General features: G+C 47.5%; 1 protein-coding gene across 1 annotated transcript; it reads left to right on the top strand.

Annotated features, from left to right (window-relative positions):
• Positions 1 to 6,763: 6,763 nt before the first annotated feature.
• Positions 6,764 to 15,691, top strand: PNOC (prepronociceptin). The gene is made up of 2 exons (XM_045879339.2): positions 6,764 to 7,011; positions 15,172 to 15,691. The coding sequence occupies exons 1-2, from the start codon at positions 6,820 to 6,822 to the stop codon at positions 15,571 to 15,573; spliced, it is 594 nt and encodes a 197-aa protein (XP_045735295.2). The 5' UTR covers positions 6,764 to 6,819; the 3' UTR covers positions 15,574 to 15,691.
• The last annotated feature ends 2,213 nt before the right edge of the window (positions 15,692 to 17,904 follow it).

Raw genomic sequence — 17,904 nt, 5'->3', positions numbered from 1 at the left:
CTTGCTCCCGAGGAGTCTAAGTCTCGCCGAAAATGTCAGTGAATCACCATACAGCCAAAGCTCAGAGCCAAGCTCCCCTCTTCCCACGCTCGTCCTGTGCTCCCTCCCCACCCCCTTCCCCATTCATCATTTCATTCATTTAGCCCAAGAAACATGTGACATTCGTGGTTGGAGCCTCGTAGAGCTCTGCTCCGTAGGAACTCGCATCCGTGCAGCTGAACACTAACGAGTTCAGGCCAGTGGTCTCCCAAAGGGGCCTCGGTGCCCCCGCACTCCACTGGCGTTATTTCTTGTTATCTTTCTTAATTGGCACTTTAGTGGGTTTTAGAATGTATATAACTTACTAGTCAATTGGGAACGGGTGCTCAGAGCTCTTTGCTGGAGGTATAAGGCTAAAGAAGTCTGAAGGTTGTTGGTCTCGATTCCTTGCTCTTTGGCTTATATGTATTTTCTAATCTTTTCGAAAGAACATTCAGTGATTTTAATATAAAATTAAATGAAAAATTTTTAAAAATCCATTTAAGTCATTTTGACAGCCTATCCGGAACCGTGGGCCAGAACCGGGAAGATCAAAGTTCAGAGTGACACCTTCCCAGCTTTGTGGCGGGGGTAATACGAGTTGTCTGTTGTCCTCTCCAGGCCCTCCCGAGCCCTGCCGGGCTGTTCAGCCCCTGTCCTATTGCCCTGAAGCCACTTCCTCAGGAAACCCTCTTCATCCCCCCTCCTTCCCTCCTCCCTTCTTGCTTCCCCTTCCCAGGAGAGCACAGATACCTGGCCACTTATAAAATAAGAACTACTAGCCATCTAACCCTGCGGCCTCTTTCTGGAGAAGGGGAAACTGAGGCCCAGAGAAGAAAGGGCCTTGCTCCAGATCCCACAGGTAGAGACAGAGCTGAGGCTGGAGCCCAGCACTCTCGTTTCTAAGCACAGGGCTCTGGCTCATTCCTTGCTCACCAGCACCAGCCACACTTGGTCTGTGTGTGGTGGGGGGGTGGGGGGGGACATGCTTTGTTCTCCACCTCCTCTATGCTCACTCCCTCCTTCCAGGTGGAAATTTAGAGCAGAAGGAGGACCTTTTTGAATGTAAGTGAGAGGAGGAAAAGCCACTAAAGAGGCGTTCCTCGATAATAGCTGGTGAACGAGCAAACTCCGATGTAGGAGTCCTGTGGACAATGGGTCAAAGACATGATGCGTGTAGAAGACAAACCCCTGTGCCTGTGGGCAATGAAAAATTCCTCTATGAAGGAGAGGCAACAATAAGGACATTGCAGTCAGAGAGGGGGATCCCAGAGTTCTAGATAAAAGGGGGTCCTTAGAATGAACTCACCTCCACAGAGACAGACAGCTACAGAGATCCACAGAGACAGACAGCTATAGAGACCTAGTGAGAGCAGGAGCTTGGAAATCAGATGGGCTTGAGGCTCCCCTCTGCCACTCCGAGTTCTTTCTCCTCTTCAAGTCTCTGTCTTCTCAACTGTAAATGGGGATAATAGCACTTACCCCATAGGATGGTTGCTTACAAAGCAATTAGCACAGCGCCTGGCACATCGTATTCTAAATATAATAGTAAGGTGATGACTGCCAACGACAAATAGAGATTGGCCCAATGAGATTCCACCAGAATTGGCCAACCCTTCCGAAGCAGAAGCAGTATATAGACTTTATGGTTTCCCAGAACACACAGTTTGACGTCAACACATCAGAGTTTAAGTTGACTCTGCTATTTATAAGCTGGATGATCTTAGGCAGTTGCTTAACCCCTATGAACTTACGTTCCTCTCAAAAAGATATTATTAACCCTCGGTTCTAGGGTTGTATATGAATATAAAAATCTTTTGTAACTTGTAAAGAACAATATCTACACAGGTGGTTGATGAAAAGCACAGAGACGTCCGTGCCTCTAGCAGGAAGGCTGCCCCTCCCCCCTTCTCCACTACAAGCACCAAAATTACAGGCTTTCTCAGAGGTCATAAGACAAAACTCAATTAACTTTTAGCTTCATACGTAATCCTCCAAACAGATAAGCAACTAATTATATTGCCCTAGGAAGCAAGATTACATGCAAATAGATTAAGGCTAAAACACAGTGGTATTTTATCTTCATAAGCAACGAGGCACAATTAAATTTATGAGGTGTCATTACCGAAATAAGAGGTAATTAAGCATTTCTTTATTCGATAAGAGATGTCCAGATTATAGCAGCACCACATGGAAGTGTTAACCGAGCTTGGTTCACCAAGCGAAATTCAAGCCAGATAAAATCCAAACGTATTTTGGACAGTTTTATTTACTGATGCTCAATATTGCAATAAACAACCACCACCACCTGTCATGATCCCCATTTTGCAGTTGAGAAGACAAACACTCTCAGGTAAAATAACTCACCCAGAGTCACACAAAGGGTAAAGATTAAATATACCCCATGAATTAATTAATTACCCACCTTCACCTTACTTGGCATTAATTTATACACAGAGCTATAAAACACAGCACATCGATGTTGTTGAGAATTTCTTAAAAATGAAAAACTTCTATTGAGTTTCCAGTACAGTTCAAAATCTACCTTAACCTAGGACACAATGGTACTAGGTGTTGTGAGGAGTACCAAAAAGTACAAAATATGGCCCCCTCTGTAAGGATAATTAGATTTATTTTGAGCTTTCACTTATATTGGTCTCACTGAAATATCACAACCTTGGAGACAGGCCTGCGTCAGTCCCACTTTAAGGATTCTTGGAATTGCAGAGAATAAATAGTTTTGTGTACAGATGGGTTTTAAATAATAGGTGGAGTCACTTGTTCAGAGTGAGGGGTGGGGGGACATCGAGGGTAGGGAGGTTGGAGCCTGGAAGAGAGGTGTCCCGTGGACCCACCGGGAGGGCCAAGGTAACGCCACGTAGACTCGAGAAGGTTTGCCAAGTGCCAAACCAAGGGTGGCTCACATTTTATATGCGGGAAGGCTATCAGACACATTTTTTTTAAAGATTTTATTTATTTATTTATTAGAGAGCGAGCGAGAGAGAGCACATGAGAGGGGGGAGGGTCAGAGGGAGAAGCAGGCTCCCCGCCAAGCCGATGCGGGACTCCATCCTGGGACTCCAGGATCATGACCTGAGCCGAAGGCAGTCGCTCAACCGACTGAGCCACCCAGGCACCCTGGCTATCAGACACATTTTACATGCTAAATGTCCCAGGGGCTCATCTTCTTTCTTCACCTCACCCTAAAAACCCATTTACCCAGAATTTGAGATAACAAACATCAGTCAATCCACCAGGCATTTCCTGAATGTGCAAGTAGCCGCGGTTAATGAGGTTCATGAAAAACCTCAGCCGGAGAGCATTTCATTAACTGCTGTCACAACTTATCAGCTCAGCCTATGCAAACATTCCGAATCGCAGCTGTGTATCAGGAAGGACCAGGTCCCTCTTCGCCTACCCTTCCCTCTCCTCTAGGACATACAGGCACTGCCATCCTGTGGCCAGAGAGGGCACGGCCACGCCATTCTGGACAAACTCTACAAAAATGTCTCCCAACTAGAAGGACTGAACTTGAGTGGAATAAGAAATGGAAAGGCGGGCGCCTGGGTGGGTCAGTTGGTTGGGCGACTGCCTTCGGCTCAGGTCATGATCCTGGAGTCCCGGGATCGAGTCCCGCATCGGGCTCCCTGCTCGGCAGGGGGCCTGCTTCTCCCTCTAACCCTCCCCCGTCTCATGCTCTCTCTATCTCATTCTCTCTCTCAAATAAATAAATAAATAATCTTAAAAAAAAAAAAAAAGAAATGGAAAGGCAAGTCTCAAATTAAACAACAGACATATTCAGGCAGTCCCCAGTTTAAGACATGTGCTTATATGGTGGCTGTTTGGAATCCAAGACGCATTTTCTCTTCGAAAGAACCTGTGTGATGAGCTTCTACGGCCTGTGTACCAACACGTATGTAACCTGCAAACTGAGCATACGACACCACTCCAACCATGCCTCACAGCCCCTTGTAGCCGGTCTCCTCCCGGAGCGTGCGTGGGGCTCCGGCTGAGGATGGCATCTCGCCTCGCTCTGGGGCGGCGCTGTTCCCACTCCTCCCCCCTCGGACTGAACACTTAGCTAAGAGACATGCTGTCGGTCACACAGGCCCTGAAGTGGCTCCTGTGCCATTAGCCTGTCGGGCCCCAGCGAGGCAGATGTTCCTGGACACTCCCCAACTCTACGGTAGCTAAGGAGAAGGAAGAATGCTCCTGAGATACCTATCAAACATTCTGAGCACCTCTGAAGAGCCTCCTCAATCTGTGCTGGGTGCTGAAAATACAGAGAACCGTAGAACGTGGTCTCTGCCCTTCAGAAGCCACTGTCCAGTGGGACAAATAGACACAGAAGTCCGAGCTTACAGTACGATGTCGTAAGTGCCACGGGAGGGACAATGACGTTATTATAAAGTGAAGGCCATGTGTTGGGCTCTTCCTTTAATAAGCTTTTATATAGTACTGGTTATGCTCCAGGTGCTATTTTAACTGCTTACAAACCTCAACACATTCATCGCCATCTGAGACTGGTACTGGGATTGTCCAAGTTTTACAGATGAGAAGCTGGGAGGTTGAGTTGCAGATACGGGATCTGGACCCAGTCGGTCTGCAGTGATGAGCAGATGAGAAAACACGAATCACAGCTCTGTGACAAAGGTCTGTTGTGCCTGTTTGACAGACAGGCCCCCGAGGCTCTCCTCCTGCCCACTGCGATGTGCGGCTTCACGCTGCCGTGGAAGCAGAGGCGATTCATCCGCTCAGACCAGGGGTTGGAGCTGGCTTCCCAGAGGGGAGAGTTCTTGAGGTGTGTAGGAAGTATGACTTGGAGACAGGTATTCTGGGCAGCAGGAAGAGCGTGTGCCAAGATTCAAAGGCATTAAGGGCAGGATAGAAATGGGAACTCTACGTGATTCACTAGGACCAGAGGGGATGCCAGTGTGAACAGGAGACAAAGCTAGGAAACGCAGGCAGGAGCAGTACGCAGTCCCATTGGGGTTACAGATTTAAGTATGAAGTGACGTCATCAGATTTGGCGATGCCTTGGTGGGACGCCAGATCATTAGGTGAACTAATTAGGAGGCCATCACAATAACCAAGGCAGTAAGTCTCAACTAAGGTACTGGCCCTTAGGATAGAGAAGAAAAAATGCGTTATGATAGGTTTCTTTGTATAGGGATTTGTCTTCACTGTTCATTAGCCCTGGACACCCCCCATCACCTGTAGGGTAAAGCCCAAACCCTTTGGATGGCCGACAAGAGCCGGTTCCATCTGAGCGGAGCTTCTCTTTTGGCAGGAAGCTTCCCTTAGGGCATGTGGGCAGGTGGCCGTGGGACACCAGCCTGCTCGCTGTCCCCTCACAGGCTGTGGTCCTAACTCCTCTATGCTTTTCCAAAGGCTGTTTCCTGGGCCTCTCAGATGCCCTCTTCTTTGTCCTCTTGGTGAACTGTTACTCATTCAAAACCCATCTCAAATGCCCCCTCATTGACTTAGCAAACGCTGAGCATCTTTTCGTGGAGATCCTCTTGGTATGAGATGCTTGGATGACACACAACACGGCCATTGGTGAATTCAACTGCAAGACGCCCTTCTTTTTCTTGACTTGCTCCATTCCACATCCATCTTCTACCAGGGATTCTCAGACTTTAGCATGTGTCTGGATCACCTGAGAATCTTGTTAAAAAAGCATATCCAACTTCAGTGGTTCTGGGTTAGGACCTGACATTCTGCATTTCTAACAAGATCCCAGGTGATGCTAATGCTGGTCTGCAGGCTGCATTTGAAGAGCAAGGCTTATACATTTTCTCAGTATAGTCTGATGAAAAAGCAATAAAAGCAATAATTTTTGTTTTTCTACACCAGACTCTTTGTTGAGGTAAAATTTACATACAGTGAAATGCACAGGATTTAAATGTACAATTCCATGGGTTTGGACAAATGTATACACCCCTGTGACCCAGACCTCTCAAGAACATTCACAACGTTGCCAGAAAGTGCCCTTGTTCCCCTTTCCATTTCATCCTCCAAGTAAAGAGGGACCCAAAATGAGGCAGTACAAGGAAATAGCTTTCTGATTCAGGAGGCTTGATCACAGGATAAATTTAAAGAGGGGCAGGAAAAACTACACATCGTTCAGGCACTCCTACATAAAGAATATCAACGACTGATCTAACTAATAATAGTTGGAGCTATTATCCTCGTGTCTTCGTTCATTTTTCAGTAAAGAACTGCTCATACCCGGACCTGTGTTTTGCATGGACTAGCGTGGTGAACACAGAGGCCCTGTGCTCAGGAAGCTAGCTCAGGCCTCGCAGGGGAAACAGACAAGGAGCCTGGGGGAGGCTTCCGGCACACGGGGCATCCCTGGCCAAGACCAGGAAGGCTGGGGAGGAGGAGACAAAGTACACAAGTCATTCATAAGTCTCACTCTTGCACGGCAATTTGCAAAACTTCCCTAGGGATCGCCTCTCTTCGCAACGGCCCCATGCCAAGACAGGTACGACCATTCCCCTCTTATAGCTATGAAAACGGAAGCTTGGAGAGATCATCTAATGGTCACACGTTGGCAAGTTGCAACGCGAGGCCTTAGCTCCCTGGAAGCGCTCATGCAGGTTGTGGCCAGCTGGGTGGCAGGAATCACAAGGTGCTCACCCTAGGAGCCCAGACACTAGCCCCGGCTGGAGCGGTAGGCCTGGCTCACAGGAGCTGGCCTCTGGTATCCTTGATGACCCACTCCCTCCTGGGAGGGGAATCTTGGGCTCTGGTGCAGTCCCCTCGGGGGCATCCCCTGTGTGCGGCCCCCACAAAATGGCTGTTCTAATCGCCACCCACGCTCCCTTGTGTTTTAGCATTTTGGCGCCCTGCTCCTGCACCATGAAAATCCTGCTTTGTGATCTCCTGCTGCTCAGCCTCTTCTCCAGCGTGTCCGGCAGCTGCCAGAAGGACTGCCTGACCTGCCGGGAGAAGCTCCGCCCAGCTCTCGACCCCTTCAACCTTGAGGTAGGCCCTGGAGCATCCCTGTCTTCTCCTCCCCCCTGCCTCCAGCCCCAGAACGAGAAGGCACGGCCTTGCCCGGAGGTGACGTGACTGGCCTGGTGTCACGCGGTCCGCAGGAAACAGGTGCAGGGCGTTCCCATCTTCTAAGGGCAAACCCTGTCATCTTCCCACTTTTCCACACTCAAATAAAGGCCTGCCTGTGCTGCCATTTTTTCCCCGTTATGAAAATAATGCATACTCATCTTGGAGAATTTGGCAAATTCCGAGAAGTCTAAAAAAAGAAAAGAAAGAAAATTACCTTTAATCCCAGAGATTGTCGGAGAAAGAACCCTAGTTTTTTCACTTGCTATATTATACCAGCATAATTTCCCCATGTTATTAAACATTATTTTAAGTTCCTTCTTTCTACGAATACAGCATAATTTGCTTAACTATTCCCCTCCTGTTGAACATCTACATTGCCCTCCATTTTTGATATTATAGGTAATTCTACAATGAATACCTTAATGCTCCCTTATACTTTAAGTTTTGAACTTGAGGTGCAAATCTGGCATTAAATTTCTTTTCATTAAATAAACTGCTTTCTCAACTGCTTTCATGTCAGTCTAAATAGTTATTCCTCTAGTAAATCCAATACAATACAACTCAATTATTTTTTTCTTTGCAGTCAGACTTCTTTCAAAAGATGTCATATTTCAAACCCCTCAACCTTTATTTTTTTAAAGATTTATTTATTTATTTTTAAGATTTTTTTTTTTTTTTTATTCATTTGAGAGAGAGAGAGAGTGAGAGCACGAGCACAAGCAGGGAGGAGGGTCAGAGGGAGAGAAAGAAGCAGACTCCTTGCTGAGCGAGAAGCCCAAAGCAGGGTTCAATCCCAGGACCCCAGGATCATGACCCAAGCCCAAGACAGATGGTTAACTGACTGAGCCACCCAGGCACCCCTTCTTTATTTATTTTAAAGAGAGAGAGATTGGGGGGAAGGAGAGAGGGAGAGAATCCCGAAACAGTCTCCCCACTGAGTGTGGAGCCTGACTCGGGGCTCGATCCCAGGACACTGAGATCATGACCTGAGCTTAAATCAAGAGTCAGCCACTTTAACCAACTGAGACATCCAGGCGCCCCTCAAGCTGCTCAACCTTTAAAAACAACCAAAAGTAACTACTGTCCCTTAAGGCGAGTGTGGAGATATAGAACATATATTCACACTGGGCAGGCTCACTAACGATGAGCAGACACAGCCCCCACAGACCCAAACACCAAGCTCTTCCCGCACCTGCTCAGTGGTTTTCGAGCCTGTTTTCTATATGCTGAGCCCAGGGCCAGGCCAAGGGATCCAAAGGTAAGCAGATGGATGGAGTTTGCAACCAGTGGAAGAGAAGATCCCACAATCCCTCCAAGAGGGATTAATTACTGGGTGCTGGGGAAGCACAGAGCAGTGGCCCCCAACCTAGACTAGAAAGACAGAGGGGGCTTTTGGAGGAACAGAAGTATCTAAGGAGACCTAAAGAGTGGGAGCAAAGAGGCAGGGAGATTGCTCCAGGGGGAGGAGGGAGGCAGGGAGCACCTGAGAAAATGCCTGTACCTGGATAGGAAGTGGCATGTAAGGAACCTAAAAAACTGAGTTTGGAACCCAGGAGGCCCACAGGCCTTTGCGGTGCAGCCCAGAGAGGTTTAGAAGTTCATCTACGAAACACTTTCCCCTGATCTTAGTAAACAGAGCAGACAACTTAGTTTACATGTAAACCAGTGACGAGTTGATAATCTGATAATCACCACCCTGCTCAATTCCCAATTTGCAGTCTAGACAAGACAGAAAGTCATGCACAATTCTGGAATCTTTCATGGCAACCCTTTATTTTCCGCTCAAAAAAAGCATTAGGACTTAAACATATTTGTGCACCCGGGGAGGAATCTACACTTGCAGCTTTGACCCCTTACTCCTTAGCTGCTGTCTCCAGGGTCTGGGGCCAATTTGCAGGCTTCCTCCTCCTTGTCCTCTCCTGGTGACCTTGCCTGGGTCTCTTCCCCATTCCAACTCTTCTTTTTCTACTTCCTGTTGGGCTCCTACTCCCCTCCCCACTCCATAAACACAAGTGACACCCAAGATTCGGGGCTTATCTCCCCATACCCTGTCCTTCTGAGATGCCATCCCTGGATCCCAGGCCTTCGGCTCTCCCCAAGCTGCAGGTGACTCCCCAAGGTACACTCCTCGCCTCAGTCACTTTTCATAGTTCCTGACAAATCCCTCTTTCCCTTCCTGGCCTTCCCAAGGCTTCAGGAACTCGCCCCACCATTCTGTGCATGTCTCTCTCTCCTCCTTCATCCAATACTCCTACTTCAAAACTCAGATTAAACTTCACCTATGAGAACACTGTGCTGATTCTCCACCTGTCCCCAGCAGAGCCAGCCCCTCGCTCCTTTATGTCCTGACAGTTACTTGTGTCGGCCAGTCTCTCCCCATAAGGTGTTTCTGACTGTGCTAGGGATCCCCAGCGTGCGGCACAGAGCCGTACTCAGTGAACAGCGTCCATGGTAATTGTAAGACTGCAAGATCCTTAGTCTCCTAGTGGGTCCAACCCCTGCAGATGCTGCAGAGTTTTTACACTGGTGTCTTCCAAAGCCAGTAAAGAATTTGGAGCATGCTTCCATCCCTCCCTTGCATCTTAAATCTCTGGGGTCCAGACGTCACTGTTAGATACTTCTTTGAAACAAGTTAGAATATGGCCAGTTAGAGCCTCCACAGTGAGGAATAAATCTTTCAAAGTGCTTGCTGACCCTCAGAGGAGCTGACTGCCTGGCTGTTTTGTTTCTAGTTTGTGTTCACTTTTAACCTATTTTTAAAAGTTTGGTGAAATGCCTAGAATGTTGGCAACCACATCTCATTTCCAAATCTTGCAACCCTTTTCCAACTCTGTGAATTATGGGGGCTGGGGGAACTTAGATATTTTAGCAAGGATCATCTTCCCAATCCCTACACTAAATTATGTAATACTGAGCTATTCCCAGGACTCCCTAAATCCTTGGCTTTATCAAGAAGTTCTGTATTTCTCACTCCAGATCAACGGTCCAAGTATGGCTGGCTTTTTGTTAGACTATAAGTTGGGTCGGTAAATGACTCATACACCCAAACCCATTGCAATGTCTTGGGCTTCCACCTATGAATGATACCTACTCCATCAGCTTACATAGAAAAAACTAGATTCACCGAGTCATTTTAGAGGCAAACAAGAAGGTAACCCTCAAGGTCTGGGGAATTTTATTTACAAACTCCTGAAACTTGATTAATAGCAAAAGAAACTAACTTCTAGTGCTTTCTATCCTTCAATACAAGAAAATTCTTACTTGTTGATTTGCAGTTAAGAGTTCCTAATATGGGGGTGCCTGGGTGGTTCAGTCGTTAAGCGTCTGCCTTCGGCTCAGGTCACGATCCCAGGGTCCTGGGATCAAGCCCCGCATTGGGCTCCCTGCTTGGTGGGAAGCCTGCTTCTCCCTTTCCCACTCCCCTTGCTTGTGTTCCTGCTCTTGCTATCTCTCTGTCAAAATAAATAAAATCTTTAAAAAAAAAAAAAAAGAGTTCCTAATATGTTTTTCTCTTGCACTATTCATCTGCTTGCCTACTAGTGTTAGCCCTCAGATATTCTAGCAGAACCTCCCAAAGCAAGTAGCTCCCAAATGTCTCTTGGTCAGAGGTGATTCGATCCTTTGGCAGAAACTTGACAATCTCAATGAGCCTCTTCTTTTCCTTCCAATGGGTTCATGTGCTCTATTTCCCTAATGTTTGATCCCAGACCTCCAAATGGCCCTTTGCTCAGTTTCCCCACAAACCCAGCTTTACAGATCAATTTGGCACCAGTCTGAGACTTTCCAGATGCTCATCCACACTCTGGCTTAATATAGCAATGTCATCAGCGTGGGCTGTGAAAGTGTGTCCAGCTCACTTAATAGGCCATTAACCAGTCTCTGGAAAGAGGCCGTTGGGTCCCTTAGACCAGAGTGTTAGGCATTAAGCTCATCTGCCCATCTGGTGCTACAAATGCTGTTGTGAATTTGGATTCCTCACATTTGCCCAAAACCTTCTCCTAAATCAAGAGTTGAGATGATTTTGTTAGTATCTAATTCATCTAACAGTATGTTGAATCTCTGTACAGCCTATGCATCTGGTTTGATCATAGAATTGTATTTTCTCTGATTGACACCTAATCTAATTACCATCTGGGCTTAGCAACCCAGGGGCTCACAGAAGATCTAATAGCCTCTAGGTTTAACAACTTCCACCTGTTCTTGTAAATGGAAGGAGCAGAATCGTTCAAAAAGCGTTTGGGGCTCCTATTCTGTGAGGAGTGGACCGAGTCTACTCCAAGTCCATGTTAGCTCCAAAGTTGTACACTTCTGCTGGATTTCCCAATACTCCCCATGCTTTCCTGCTTTCCCCTGTAGGATTCCTCACCACTGTGGACATTTTAGGCTGGGTAATTATTTGTCATGGGGGGCTGTCCGGTGCATTGTGGGGGGGTTTGCCAGCCTCCCTGGCCTCTGCTCATAGGTTAGCAGTGGCATCTCCCCTCCCCCTCCCCACCATGTAACAACCAGAAATGTCTCCAGACATTGCCCAATGTCCCCTGGGGACAAAATTGCCCCCACTAGACACCCACTGCTATAGAGTAATCACCCAATAGGATTATGATCTGAAAGATCGTACTACAAGTTTTTCTACCTGGTTTACTTCAAAGTATTTCAGGAGCAAGCTAAATACAGACCCTTTCTCTGAGGGAGACTCCGACCACTGTATTCCGTGATGACACCTTCCTCCTCAGGGCAAGTTCCAAAGCAGGATTTCTCAAAGCACAGTCCAGCCTCAGAATCACCTGGGTGTTTGCTAAAAATGCAGATTCCTCAGCCCCGCCCTTGACTTACTAGATGAACATCTCCAGGAGTAAAGGCTAAGGAGCTGCATTCTAACAAACCAGTAGCAATTCTCAGGTTTGTAGCTACTATTGTGTTAACATCTGCCCTTCCCACCTATGTAGAAGCTGCTTTCATACCCAGGGACACTGGGGTGTGAAAAAGTGATTTCTCTATGTATCTCTGCTGAGTTGGCACCGATGATATTAGTTCTATCAGCATCTCTGCGGAAAATCTAAACGGAAAAGACATGCTCGTGACTTGTGTATCAGCAGGGACCACCGTGACTACCTCTGGCTAGTCGGGGCGGGGGGCGGGGGGGAGACTCCGCAAAGGCTGCACCTGGGAAACTGCATCAGTGAAGAAGAGCGGCACTCCCACTGGCCACTGTCTCTTTCTCCTCTCTGGCCCAGCGGAAAATGAGCGATTTTCCCATCAGAACTTTACCTTTTAGTCTCGAAATACCCTTACCTACTCTTGTACTCATTTGCACCAATTTGCATTGCAACACACAGAGCTCACTGAATAAGAGATGTCCTGGGCTGGAACTCGAGACATTTGGGTTCTTGTTCAGGTAATATCTTGTCTAACGGTGTAGTTTTGGACACATTACTGAACCTCATCATAACATGGGAACATGGAATATGTCAGTGGTTACCAAACCTACGCAGATACCAGAATTACCTGAGCTTTGTAAAAGTTAAGTTTAAATCCTGGTTCCATTCCTCAGGAATTTAACCGGCTTTTGAATTCCGTCTTTTTAGAAGTTCTGAGGGGCACCTGGGTGGCTCAGTTGGTTAAGCGCCTGACTCATGATCTCAGGGTCATGGGATCGAGCCCCAGGTCGGGCTCTGCTTCTCTCCCTCTCCCTCTGCCCCTCCCTGCCCCCACTCGCTCTCTCGCTCTCTCGCTCTCACCCTCGCTCTCAAATAAATAAGTCCTGAGATGATCTGGATTCACACCCAGACCAAGCAGAAGAGCAGACTTAAGGTGGAGAAAGTATATTAGATAATTAAATTCACCTGCCAGTAAGAAAGACCTAAAGTAACAGTGGCTTAAATAAGACAGAGATCTGATTCCTCATAAGGAAGCTGGGAGGTAGACAGTACGGGGCCGGGACGGCAGTTCTGACACATCAGCCATGTCCCAGGCTCCTTCTCCTTCTACTTCACCTGTATACCAGTGCCACTCTCACGTGGCTTCCGTCCCCTCAGTCACTTCACGGCTTCAAGATAGCCCATTGAGCACCAGCCAAAACGCCCACATTCTAAGCAGGAGGCTGGAGGAAGGGGAGAAAGAAGGGAAAAAGGATGCTCTCCCCAGATAAGTCAGCCTCCTGCTTTCCCAGAAGCCCCACCTGGTTACTTCCATTTATATGTCATTGGCCATATATGTGTGGCCTTTCTTCCTGAAGGAAGAAAACAAGTGTTCTGTTAGGAAGGAAGAGGGGAGATGGGTATGGAATGGACAACTGGCAGTCTCTGCCCCAGAGGGAATTCTTAACAAATTGCATTTAAAGTGCTAGTCAGACACTTTGAAGGAGATACCAGACAGAGATCAGAGAAGTGCTGGGAGTTCAATGTCAGGGGCTGGACATACAGACATGGGATGCCCTGAAAGGAATGACCAAAATCACAGAAATGAACAGTCACCAAGGGGCAGATTGTAAAGAGAGATGAGAAGAATCTTAAAGATAGAATCTTAGGAACACAGGAGGAAGGAGCACAAACAGTCTGAGAGGTGAGTGCAATGTCAGAGAATTTTCAGGAGGGTGTGGTCTGCATTGCCAAAGGCAGCACAGTCTGTGAAAATGAGGGCTGATTGGATCCAGTGACCGGGAATTCACTGGTGGTCCTCGAGAAGGCAGCTCGCGGAAGATGAGGGCGGGAAGCAGATTTCAAGGAGATGCGGCAAAAATGGAAGATGCTGAGATGGAGGCATGAGTGCAGCAGACCACATCTTGGAGAAGCTTGGCGGGGACAAAAGAGGGTCAGGGTTAGGGGTGGCAAAGGGTTGTAGGAGAAGTAAGACTGGAAGAGCCATTTTTTCAGGTTTGGTGGGACAGCTGTAAGGTGTGTGATTTAGCTGCCTGAACATCGCACTCCTTGGTTAGGGATCAGGTTGGGAACTTTGCCCATATTGGTATCTGTTCCACTCTGGACATGGGGGGCAGGGTTTCAATCCCCAGAAAGGGGGTATCGGGCACACAGTCTTCTGACGTCCTGCAGCTGTCCAGATAGAGCAGTAACTCTTGATGCCCCGTTAGCCAGGCAAGAGCTCCAAGTTTGATGAAGGGCTCCACGGCTGCCCACTGACCATAATGGCAAGGCCAGGTTGAAGTGGGATTTTCATCTGGATGAGCACAGAAACACAGAGAAGCGTTCGGGGTGAAACCAAAACAGCAGATAGTAAGAGAAGTTGGAGGTTAGATGCTTCCAAAAGACCCAACCAGAGATAGGAAAGTGGGAGGTAGGGGCAAGGCCAGGACCATTCAGGAGGGGTGTGGAAACATCATGGCCAGGCTCTCGGTCTAGACTAGGAGTGGGAGATACCTGAAGACACAGAGCAGCATGAGAAGTTCCCAGGGGCCTGGCAGGTCCACTGGATAGCATCTGATGGTCCCTCTTCCCCACCTGAACCCGATTGTCAACCTGCCTACGTTCCAAAGGGTCTTGACCCTCGTTTTCTATAACTGATGCGCAGATAGTGATAACTAGTATATGTGGGATGAAAAATGAACACCACTAGGGTTCCTCTTAACATGGTGACCTTAAAATGGCCATGCAGATATAAGTACATGCTTTGACATCCGCAACTTCTTAAACCAATCTGACCTCTCTCAAGCCTGATAAGAGAACAAAATAAAATTCTCCATTATGGGTGACCCTCGTGAATTGTGTTTGGCTCCAAAAACTCACCTAGGGCTCTAACTGGGTGTAGTTCGGGGCACTCATTCTGCGTTGACTTTCTGTGTCACCTGGGGTAAATTAATCTCACCTCTCTGAGTCCCGAGTTTCTTCATTTGTGAAATGACGGAGCTGGGACAGATAGTTTTCTGTGTCTCTGCAACTCTGAAATTCTATGAACCTGAGTAACTACATGTAAAACTGCTACATGGTCCTTAATAAAGAGATGCTTCAGAGTCACTTGCATTGGTACCGATGTGGATTTGGTATCCAACAGAAAGACTTTATGTCATTGCCTTGGACTAACAGACATTCCCAATTCTTCTCCTTTCTCCGGCCTCTGTCTTTGCAGGTGTGCATCCTTGAGTGTGAAGGGAAGGTCTTCAGCAGCCCTCTCTGGACTCCGTGCACCAAGGTCATGACCAGGGGCTCCTGGCAGCTCAGCCCTGCTGACCCAGAGCACGTGGCAGCTGCCCTTTACCAGCCCAGCGCCTCTGAGATGCAACTGAAGCGCATGCCTCGCATCAGGAGCCTAATCCAAGCCCAGAAAGGGACAGAGCCCGGCATGGATGAGGCTGGAGAGATGGAGCAGAAGCAGCTGCAGAAGAGGTTCGGGGGCTTCACCGGGGCCCGCAAGTCAGCCCGGAAGTTGGCCAACCAGAAGCGGTTCAGTGAGTTTATGAGGCAGTACCTGGTCCTGAGCATGCAGTCCAGCCAGCGCCGGCGCACCCTGCATCAGAATGGTAATGTGTAGCCGGAAGGGGAGCCCCCCCCCAGCTGCACCGTCCACTTCAACCCATGAGTGAGTTGGGCACGAATGAGCTGGGGGTGAAAAGAAACCTTATATACCCAACTGTCTTAGCCTTCCTCCTGGGCCTGGAAGCACATTAGCCCCCAAATACATACACACACACCCCACACCACCTCAAGGTGTTCAGCTCCTGGGAGGCCGGGGAGGTATATATTCACCTCCCCCACCTCCTACCCACCCTTTCTCTAGGGAGCAAAGATTTTCCTAGGCTTGCTCCTTAAGGCTGACCACTGCCATTTAGAGACTGGTTACCATGGGGATAATAGTAGCACGTTAAGATAACTAATTCCTCCATAGCTCTCCAGGAGCTCAGTTACTATGGGGACAGTTAAGTGGACCAATCTGCCTATCCAGTTGCCATAGCAACCATTCAGTTCACCTTTCCTCAGAGTCTATCTCTAAGAACCCATAGCTGGACCTACCTCTAGCCATTTGCAGTCTGATTTCTGTGGCCGTGATGTTGCTATCTCACCTCTGAAGACAGCTTAGCTCTCTCCTCCCCTACCCCCTGTAGCTCGAGGGGACTGGATTCCACGGAAACCACTGCCCTTTCCCACTCTCCCCCTGTCAAGGAGTTCTTGTTAGGACCAGGAGTTACACTTTCAGCTCTTCTTCCTTCCACTCCTCATTTGTCCATCCTGCCACCTTGCCGGAGATGGACTGATTCCCTGAAGTCGATGGCATCATCCCTGAGCAAGACTTGGAGAATCTGGCCCACCTGACCAAGTAGTTTTTGAAAAGAGACTAACAGATCATCATCTTTCCTCACTTCCGCTTCTTCCCGAGAGCCATTTTTGGTTTTTTTGTTTGTTTGGTTGCTCGCTTGCTTGCTTTTACTCCTCTCTCCCTCCGGTCCTTCCCTCCATGGGAATGCTTATACACGTACTATATTACAAATCAGATAATAATCAAAACCCCTAATTTATTGCCCAGTCATTACAAACTCCACTCTCCCCAGCCCATCAACCTGTATAGAACTTCAAGAGGCATAGGAAACTAGCACATCGGAATTTTCTGAAAATCTAAGAAAACCCCACCCATCAGGCATATGTGCCTTAATTCATATATGGGAATCTGATTATCTACAAAGCCTTATACCTCTTCTTTAACAGTCTAGAAACTCACCCTAATGGAAAGAACTAATCAGTTGGCCAAAAACATTCCCCAAACATTACCCAAGCGGGACTTCTCCCTAACTCAGGGGCATTAAAAAGAAGAAAAAAGTCTACATGTGCTGTTTTATTTTGCTTTCCATGTGTCAAAGGTAGCCAGATCATTAATAATCTTCATTCAAAGCGTGTTAATACAAAGGTTAATCTTTGGCACCCACACTTCAGCATGGGGCAGCCCACGAAGCTCTTTGCAGGTAAGCTGGTTTGCAAAAGGCCCATTGCCAAATACAGACGTCGGTATTAAGTTGTGAGGAGAAGGCTGCCATGTGTATTTTAGCAGAATGACTAATCTCCAAAGGCCCTGAATTAACCCGCACCATTTTTGAAGTCATATTCTTGGATTCTTAACAAGCATCCTATTTCTTCCTAAGCCATATTTGCACAGTACCTAATACAGTGTATCTTTCAGAAGTAGCATGGATTGAATTCTTTCAAATCTTAGACATTTATTCTTCTTAAAGTGGCTCTTAAGGGACACTGAGGCTCTTGTCTAATTCTGAACCACAACTGTTTTCTTTACCTAAAGACAGTTTAAAATCAGTCACATTAGCAGGAATCAATTCATTAAAAAAAAAAAAAAAACCCTATTTAAGCCCCAATTGAGACAATTGATTCTGCTAGTTTTCTATTAAGCTTCCAGCTGAGAGGCACTGAAACATAACTGGTAACTAGCTTCTGTCTGCTGCTTTGCTCAAGATGTAAAGTTCTTGATGGAACCATTGGAAACGTTAACCAGCTCATCTGGATGTATTACTGATTGCTCTCCTTTCTCTTTCTGCAACCATCTCTCTGTTTCCTTTTTTGCACACATTCATGGTGGCTGAGTTCCAGTAGGGATATGTACTTACGAGTCCACCCCGAGCACCTTAAACCCTGTCTTCACTCACCTACACACACCCCAACCAGCCCCACACACACCTGAGATGTCTCCATGGCCGGGGGGGGGGGGGGGGGGCGGCGGGGAAAGATCCTGTTGCCGGGCTGTTCTGGACTTCCAAGATACCCAATACCAAACTATACTTGCAAGGCTGCAGGAAGTGGGGCCTCCTCACACCAAAATGGGTAAAGAACCCTATTTAGAAGGTGTAATGTGTTAGGAAGG

Source organism: Mirounga angustirostris, unplaced genomic scaffold (assembly GCF_029215605.1).
Source record: "Mirounga angustirostris isolate CCGP_5_RB_7025 unplaced genomic scaffold, mMirAng1.0.hap1 SCAF_2, whole genome shotgun sequence".
Taxonomy (NCBI): Eukaryota; Metazoa; Chordata; class Mammalia; order Carnivora; family Phocidae; genus Mirounga; species Mirounga angustirostris.
This window is presented reverse-complemented; position numbering and strand designations above follow the sequence as displayed.